At 58.2% G+C, this 8,721-nt stretch overlaps 1 protein-coding gene across 1 annotated transcript in view; it reads left to right on the forward strand.

Moving 5' to 3' along the window:
- LOC130574631 (uncharacterized) overlaps positions 1-8,721 on the forward strand; it is a 31,722-nt gene that overhangs the window by 14,391 nt on the left and 8,610 nt on the right. The window contains exons 14-19 of the mRNA XM_057367965.1: positions 33-455; positions 1,230-1,356; positions 2,978-3,091; positions 3,282-3,392; positions 4,368-5,277; positions 6,466-6,526. Of these exons, the coding sequence (XP_057223948.1) occupies positions 33-455; positions 1,230-1,356; positions 2,978-3,091; positions 3,282-3,392; positions 4,368-5,277; positions 6,466-6,526 (1,746 nt within the window). The remainder of the gene's footprint in view (positions 1-32; positions 456-1,229; positions 1,357-2,977; positions 3,092-3,281; positions 3,393-4,367; positions 5,278-6,465; positions 6,527-8,721) is intronic.

Below are 8,721 nucleotides of genomic sequence, written 5' to 3' on the forward strand. Positions count from 1 at the left end.
GGCTGCGGGCGCGTCCCCGCGCTCACCGCCGCGCGCCCGGCGCCTTCCCCCCGCAGGAGCTGGAGTGCATGATGGAGCCCCAGGAGCTGGACCTGGAGCAGCCGCTGCCCGCCCCCGAGCAGGGCCCCGGCGGCGAGGCCGAGCTGCCGGCCGCCGAGATCTCCCTTACGCTGGTCACCGAGATCCAGGCCGTGGACAGAAAGGTGGACACCCAGGCCGCCCAGCTGATGAACCTGGAGGGCAGGATGAGGATGGCAGAGACTAAGCTGATCGGCTGCGAGAAGACGGCAGTGGAGTTCGGGAACCAGCTGGAGAGCAAGTGGACGGCGCTGGGCACCCTCATCCAGGAGTACGGGCAGCTGCAGAAGCGGCTGGAAAACATGGAGAACCTGCTGAAGAACAGGAACTTCTGGATCCTGCGGCTGCCTCCGGGGGCAAAAGGAGAAGTGCCCAAGGTAACGGTTCACTGCTCCCTGCAGCAAAACGGGGCAGTTCTGCATGGATACTGGGCTCAGAACCCTGTATCCTGTGCACAGAACCCTATATCCTGTGTTCACAACCCCRTATCTTGTACTCACAGCCCTGTGCTCAGTACAGCCCCATCCCTGCACTGACAGCCCCACATCCTGTGCACTSACAGCCCCATATCTTGCCGTCACAGCCTCATATCCTGTACTGACAGCCTTGTCCCTGCGCTCAGAGCCCCATTTTGGGGCAGCTGCACTGCTGGGAGCAGTTCATGGCTCCCCCAGAGCACTGTGTTCCCTTAKCACCCAGAAGTACTAGCACAGGTCCCACTGTGTTACCTATGCTCGTGCATGTGTGATCTGGGAAGAGTGTCGGCCATTCCTGTGTTTGGATCACGTGAAATTGTGTGGCTCATCCACGTGTAATTGGGAGGGTTTGGGAACATCCCTGGTACTTGTTCAGAGGTGATGAGCCACAGAATTGTGTCAAAAAGGAGATGAAAAGGAGTCTGTGCCAGGTCCTGTGCATGGGGCATCACCTGTGACAGGAGGAGGCTGAGCAGGGGGAGGTGACAAGCAGGTGACAGGGGAAATCCTTGTCGTGTTCCTTGAGGGATGAGGCATGTGTGAAGGGGCAGATGTTCCTGCCTAGGACTGTCCTGCAGGATGTTTGAGGAGTTTGAGTGAGAAAATTGAATGAGAAAGCATCTTCCAGGTGTTTTCTTAAATGAAAAACAAACGCCATGGTGCTGCTCCTTGCAGGTCCCCGTGGCCTTCAACGACGCCTCGTTTAACTTCTCTGAGGAGGAATGGAAGAGCCTCAACGAGTGGCAGAAGGAGCTCTACAGGCACATCATGAAAGGCAACTACGAGGCGGTCATCTCCATGGGTAACGATGGCTGGGGTTTGCCCTCAGCCTCCTGGCACAGCGCTTTCCCGGGAGTTGGTGGATGGAAGGAGTGCTGTGTCCTGCAGGTTCAGGGAGGGGGTGGTGTGTTTTGGGAAGGCGTTCCACAGCCCTGGCAGTGAGTTCAACCCTCACAGCCACATTAAGGGTGGAAGGATGTCGTGAGTGTCACTGCAGGGACAGTGGCTCCCTGCTGGTCCCTGTGACCGTACAAGTGCTGTGATCATGAGGGGGAGGAGGGGAAGTAAGAGGACGCTCAATCCAAGCAAAGCTGGGGAAGAGGGAAGTTCCTTTGTCACGCCAAGGTCCGCAGATCCGCTGTGCTGGGTGCATCAGCCCGCTGGCTGCTTGGGGCAGCTGAGGGTGCCCTGTGCCCTGCCTCTGAGGTTCCTTCCAGCCTTTGCCATGGGGCCTTCTGTGAGGGAGAAGTGACTTTTGCCTGGGTGCTCTGTTGGACTGCAGGGAGCGAGTCCTGCTCGAGGCACTGCAGGGTCTGCTGGGGCAGAGCTGGGGAGAAGCAGCGGGTGAGGGTGAGCTCTGCCTCCTGCTTTCCGCTCAGCAGCTCAGGGCAGAGCATTCCCAGCCAAAGGAACGCGCTCCGCTCTCTCCTGCCAGTCCTGGCCGCGGGAATTCCCTCTGGGGAACACGTTGCCTTCGCAACATGTTCCAGAAATGACCTTGCCTTGGCTGGACAGTGGGTGGGAGCACAGACACTGTCCCTGGTATCCACACAGTTCCCTGTGCTGAGTCCAGGGTTATCYACCTCCCTGCCATCCAGCTCTGCCCAATCCAGGCCTTTTCTGCTTTTTTTCCCAGCCTTTTTTCCTTTACTTCTTTGAAAAGACGTTTCCTGCAGTCCCTGTGTGCCAGGGAAAAACATGAAGGGTAACCACAGTCCCCATTCTCCTGTTTTCAAACCAGTCCTGTGTCCTGCTCCTGAGGCATGGGAATACAGTGGTCCCGCTGGAGGGGATCTAGGGATCTGAGCCTGGAGCTTAGAAAAATGTGTCTGTGCTTCATCCCAAGGTTTCCCTTGAGAAACGAGATTTAGGGGTTTGGCTCCTGTATAAGGCAAATGGATCCACCGGAGCAGAGGTGGAATTTAATCGCCAGGGCCTCCCACGTGTGTGGAAGTGAAGTGTTCCGCTCTCCACCCAGGAGAGATGGTGATTGTCCCCTTTCCCCCACCAAAATCCGCGAGCAGCCCGTGACTCGGACGAGTAGGACGGAGCGGTCCTGGCTGGAGGGAACCGCACGGGGAGGGCAGTGCTGGCAGCCCTGGTGCTGCCCCCGAGCTGAAGCCCCCATTGTAATGGATCCGCGGACCTTAGCRGAGAGGAGAAGACAGGAGAGCCTGGAGGTAAGCGTGGGTGCCTTTCCTTGCTGTCCTCCTCACGCTGCAGGCTGGGAGGTGCCCCTCACCTGAGCAGAGGGTGCTCCTGCATCCAGGGCCCACCCAAGGTGAGCGGGGCAGGTGGGGGAGAGCAGCTTCCTAAGCCTCTCTTGTTCCGTTTCCCAGTGAAGGAAGGTTGGTGGGTGAAGGCTGGAGAGTCACTCTCCCACCGGGGCAGGGGAAACAGCCTCATCCTCTTTTTATCTGCAGACGCTGCCATTTCGAAGCCTGAGCTGCTGACACGGATTGAGCAGGGAGAGGATCCCAACGCGGAGGATCAGGAGGAGTCYGAGGGAGGAGAGACCCCCACGGACCCCAGCACTGGTGAGCCACAAGGTTGCTGGGGCTGGGTGGGGAGGTGGAAGCAGATGTGTGCCAGGCTGCTCAGTTTTGTCAGCTCTGTCCTCAGGTACAGGGGGACTTTGCTTTCCCACATGTCTCCCACCTCTCTCCTGGAATCCTCTGAAGTAGGTGGGAGGCTGGAGTGTTAATCCTGCTCTTTCCTCTCGCACAGAGTTTTTCTTCCCTGGGCCTGATGACAGCTCGTGGGGTAAATACGAAGAGACGCTGGCTGAAAGCCACGAGGGCTCCGAGGAAGAGGAGAGCATGGAGGTCCCTGGTACATGTGAGTGCACTGAGTCACTTTGGGAAGTGTCCGTTGCCTGGATGTGCTTTTGGCTTCCCAGCCTCATTCCCAGAAGCAGCTCAGCTCTTCTGGATGGTGCTTTTCCAGAATTTTGGGTAGTTGCTTTGAGTCATGGTTTACACTGTGAAAATTCCTTCAGCCTCAGGCACTGTACAAGCCCATGAGGAAAAGAAATTTTATTCACTTTTCCTCATTTTTTTTTTTTGCCTTTGTCCTAAACCACAAGTTCTTAAAGAGCTGTCCTGCTCCACCTCCTGAGGAACCCACTTTTTGACTTTGGCTACCTATCTATAGGTAGATTATATATAATTACAATGTAATTGAAAGCAGGAAGTTGCTGGAGCATGTCCAGAGAAAGAAATGGAGGTTAGGAAGGGTCTGAAACACTAAGAGTGCCTGAGGGAGCTGGGGGGGGCTCAGCCTGGAGCAAAGGAGGCTCCGGGGGGCTCTTGTGGCTCTGCACCCTGACAAGAGGGGGCAGCTGAGGGGAGTCGGGCTCTGCTCCCAGGAAACAAGGGACAGGACAAGACGAAAAGGCCTCGGGTTGTGCCAGGGGAGGGTTAGGTTGAAAACTGGGAAAATTTCTTTACTAAAAGGGGCTGTTATGCGTTGGAACAGCCCAGAGCAATGGTGAGGTYCCTATCTTTAGAGGGATTTAAAAACCATGTGGATGTGGCACTTGGGAACAGTGGTGGCCTTGGCAGTGCCAGGGGATGGTTTGACTCGATGCTTCTGAGGCCTTTTCCAGCCTCAATGATTCTGTGATTCCAAGTCAAATCCCTCTGGCCTCTCCTGTATCCCAGGACAGGGTAGGTGCTCCCAACCGGACTCACAACCCCGGGTTCTGACCTGGGTGTGCACAGCAGAGACCACCCGTGTACCAAGGCAATTGTGGTGTGAATAACAACCCAGTTCCTGCCTCCCCAAATGACACGAGTGTCTCTGCTCTGCCAGACGAACAGCCGTGTGATGAGGAAGGCTCCGAGAGCCTGGAGCTCTCCAGGTCGTTGACAGGAAAGTGGGAAGAGGTTTTCTCCAGCCCGGAGGAGGAGATGCAGTCAAGCAGCAAGAGCCAGAGCGGGTCGGCCCCACAGCAGCGAACGGCGACTGGCAACGGGCTGAGGCGCTCGGTGCGCCGCGGGAGAGACTTGGCCAGGAAGGATCCCGAGGAGGCGGCGGCTGACAAGGGCCCCTACATCTGCTGTGAGTGCGGGCAGAGCTTCCTGGACAAGCAGCTCTTTGCTACCCACCAGAAGGCGCACGCCAGCGAGGAGGCCTGCACTTCCCTGGAGCGCAGCGAGGGCTTCCGGCAGAAATCCAAAGCCAAGGGCCAGGGCCCCTCCCGCTCCAAAACGACCAAGCGCCCCGACGGAGAGAAGAGCTCGGGACTCAAGTACGGCTTCGTCAGGCACCAGGTGAACAACATGGTGGAGAGGCCCTACACCTGCTCCCAGTGCAAGGAGAGCTTCAGCYTGGAAGTGAGTCTTATCCTGCACCAGAAGCTGCACACGGGGAAGGGCGATGGGCCGCTGACGTGCACCTACTGCGGGAAGGACTTCCGAGACCTCTCCAAAGCCATCCGCCACCAGCGCATCCACACCGGCGAGAGGCCCTACCAGTGCACCGAGTGCGGGAAGAGCTTCATCCGGCGGGACCACCTGCTCAAGCACTGGCGGGTGCACACCGGGGAGACCCCCTACCAGTGCCCCGTCTGCGGGAAGCACTTCCGCTACAAAGAGTCCCTGAATTGCCACCAGAAAATCCACTCGCGCAACCCACGGCCCGGGGAGGATTCCCAGCATAACCTGGGCGCGGCAGGCACCCAAACCGACCATTTCTGCGTGAAAAAAGAGACTAAGCAGTAGCCATGGTGGGGCCGGGGCAGAAGGGCTCGCGGTGACCGTGACGGTCTGGCAGGTGGACGTGCAGCATGATGGCAGTGACTTGTATCGCGGCTAATCCATGTGGTCATGCTACGAAGCCCGCTTTGGTGAAGCATCCAAGGAATTCCTCTTACAGACTCTGCTCGGCCGGCCCAGGCACCTCTGGGACCCCGYGGGGTTCCGTGGCACTTCCACCGCGGCGCAGGCCCCGTGCTCGCTGTTCCCTACGCAGGGTTGGATTCTGCCCGTAGAGAATAATCCCGAGCGATTCTCTGGGGTCCGTATTTAGCAGGTGTTCCCCCACCTATCTTTGTGCATATTCAGGAGTGACAAGCTTTCGCTTTCTTTTTTCCACTCGTTTCACTKCAAGGCCGGAAGCGCGAGGAGAGAGGGAGGGAAGGAAGGTGCCGTTCCCAGCCGGCCGCCCGCTCCCGCTGTGCTGCCGYGTCCCGAAAGGCTGCGAGGCCACGACTGGGATGAAGGGAAGAGAGGCGAGGCATAGAGAGGCGGTTAGGGCACGACGTGGGATTTGTGGAAGGCGGAGAAGTGGAGAGGAAAGCGTGGCAAAGAGCGGGGTGAGATGAAGCAGGTGCAGGAGAAGGGGCTGAGGACATTGAAGCAGAAAGGGCAGCGTTTGGAGGCGTGCCAGGGTCACTCACACGAGGAGGACACGTCTCCGTTCTTTTGAAGGGTGTCACTGGCCCCAGCCGGGCTGCGGTTCCCCTCTGGCCTGAGGGAACGGCGCCGCTGGGCTGACACACAGACTCCTGACAATGAAGGTGATTTTATTATTATTTTTTAACTGGGTTTGGTCTCACTCAGGTAAGTCAGACGAGTGAAAGCAGCTTCTCCTAACCCCTGTAAAGAGCTGTTTGGTTTTTAGTTAACCTAGAAGTAGTCTGTTATTATTAWTWATTATTATTATTAYTACTAATTATTATGATTATAATACTACAAGGAAAGGTGTGACACTATATTTCACAGTTGCTCTRAAACACTTCCATGTATGCGATAACTACCCGGAGTTTTCCAGCCGTTTGTGTAAATATTGGATGACTTCTGGAGCTGTTGGTGTTGTTCTGAGGTGGCTGTACGTGGTGTCTCTGTATCGTCAGCTGCTGGTTCGTGACTGTGTTTTGTAATAACTTTTGTAAAGTCTGTCAATACAGTGTTTCCATTCTGAATTCTGTGTCCCTGATCCTGCTTCTGGCTGTTACTCAGCTTTTCCAGGTAATTGTGGAACAGGTGAACAGCACAATCCAAGCTGAGCATCCAGGGAGCCAGGCCTGGCAAACGAGGTTCCTCTGGGGTGATGCATCCAGCATTTGGGATTCGTGGTTTTTACTTTGCTGCTATGGCTGGAAGCAGATTTTGGGTTTGAACTCTGGGAGCCAGCCTGTGCCACACACAGATGGGGCTGTGGATGGCTGAGGAGTCCCTGGATGTGCGGCAGGGTGGAGCTATGGCCACCTGGGATCACGGAATCATAGAATGGCCTGGCTTGAAAGGGACCTCAAAGGGTGCCCAGCTGGTGCCACACACTGGGTGCTCTTCCCTTCCWGGCTCCCCCTCAGCCCAGCATTTCCCAGGCTCTTCCCTGTCAGAGCCCAGGACATGGAGACAGTTCCCTCTCCCCACCAGAGACCCCCTGAGCTCCAACAAGGCCCAGGGGTTGTTGCACCTTGGGACCTGGTGTAGGTGGACAGGGCAGCTCATAGGTCAGAGCCAACGTGGGGATGTGGCACTTGGAATTCAAAGAGACTGGGCAGTGCTGGAGCCCCTCAGCCATCCCAATCCACGCTGGGTGTCCAGAGAGCCAGATCAAAGTGACCCTGGGTGAATCCCCACACACTCTGGAGCCAAGCTGTGGGACGGGGCATGGGGATGCTGGWGGTGGTGGGGAGCAAGAGGAGGAGGGAGAAGAGCTCAGGGAAGGAGCATCCTGTGGCATCCAGGCTGGGGAGGGTGGGTGCTGCCAGCGGTGAGGCTGAGCATGGCTCTGAGCACACAGAGACACTGTGAGGACATACAAGTGTCCCTCTGGTCACACGTGTGCTCTGTGTGTTACACACGTGGCTGTATCCCAACCCACTGCTGGGAATGAATACACCTGGTGATCCACACCCATATCCACAGGAACACCCACAGCCAGGGTCAGGCACTCCTGCCCAGGAGCTGCCCTGCATCCCAGTCTCCCCAGCTGCACTGGGATGTACAAACACCAGGCAGGGATCCCCCCCTCCATCCCAGAGCTGCTCCCGGTGTCCCCTCCCAGTGGGTCACCCCATGACAGAGGTGGTGGATCCCTGGGACAGCCCAAGAGGGGCCTGGACAGGGTGTCCCCAACTGGGGGTCCSTGCCTGCTGTCACACCCCTCTACCTGCCCAAGCCCTACTGCCTCATCCTGTCCCAATTGCCCTCTCCCTTTCCCCATAAACCACAGGGTTACCAGGGATATGGCAGAGGCAGAGCAGAAATGGATGGGACAGGGGAGATGAGATGGGGGTGGGAGGGGGTGGAACGGGATGGGATGGGATGGGATGGGATGGGATGGGATGGGATGGGATGGGATGGGATGGGATGGGATGGGATGGGATGGGATGGGGCAAATGGGATACAGTAGGGTACACTGGGGCACGATAGATGGGATGAGATGGGATGGGACAACATGTGGGATGGATAGTGTGGGACTGGATAGGACAAGACTGGACACAGCATGGGGGAGGATGGAGTGGGAAGGGACAGGATGGGATCACAGAGTGTGGTTGSAGTGGGATGGAGCAGGGCATGAAGAGACAGGATRGATGGGAGGGGAYAGGAGTGCGGGGATGGGACAGGATKTGGTGGGATGGGCAGAACSGGGCACGAGACTGGAAAGGACATCACAGGGGCGATTGGAATGGGCTGGGAAAGAATAGGAAAGGATGATCTGAGACAGGAGGGGACAGCGGGAGGGCAAGGGATGGGATGGGACGGGAGAAGAAGGGACAGGATGGAATGCTCGGGTCGGGTCCGGCGGGGAGGCCGCGGGAGGGGAGGGGTCACTCCGTTTCCACGGCGCCACCGCCTCCGGCCGCCATTTCCGAGCCCGCGGGGCTGGGCGGGAAGGACCCGACGGGCGGGGCCTCCCCGGCCCCCCGTGTCGCACCGAGTCCCCCCAGTCTCTCCCACGAGTCACTCTCGCTGATTTCAGTGAAAGCGGCCCCTCTCGTCACCTCCCACCACAGCCCAGGGCATTCCCAGCCCCCCAGTCCCCCCTCGCTCCCCCCTGCGAGCCCAGTTCCGCGGGCAATGCCCGAGTGCCCCGAGTGCCACCAATGTCCCCAGCCCCGTCAGTTCCCCAGTCCCTCGGTCCCCCCCAGTGCCCCCCGCTCCCCCCCGCTCCCCCCCGGTCCCCGCAGTCCCCGCAGTCCCCGCCGCGGGCG

Source organism: Malurus melanocephalus, unplaced genomic scaffold (genome assembly GCF_030028575.1).
Source record: "Malurus melanocephalus ecotype Western Australia unplaced genomic scaffold, MMel_1.1 scaffold_86, whole genome shotgun sequence".
In the NCBI taxonomy this organism is placed as follows: Eukaryota; Metazoa; Chordata; class Aves; order Passeriformes; family Maluridae; genus Malurus; species Malurus melanocephalus.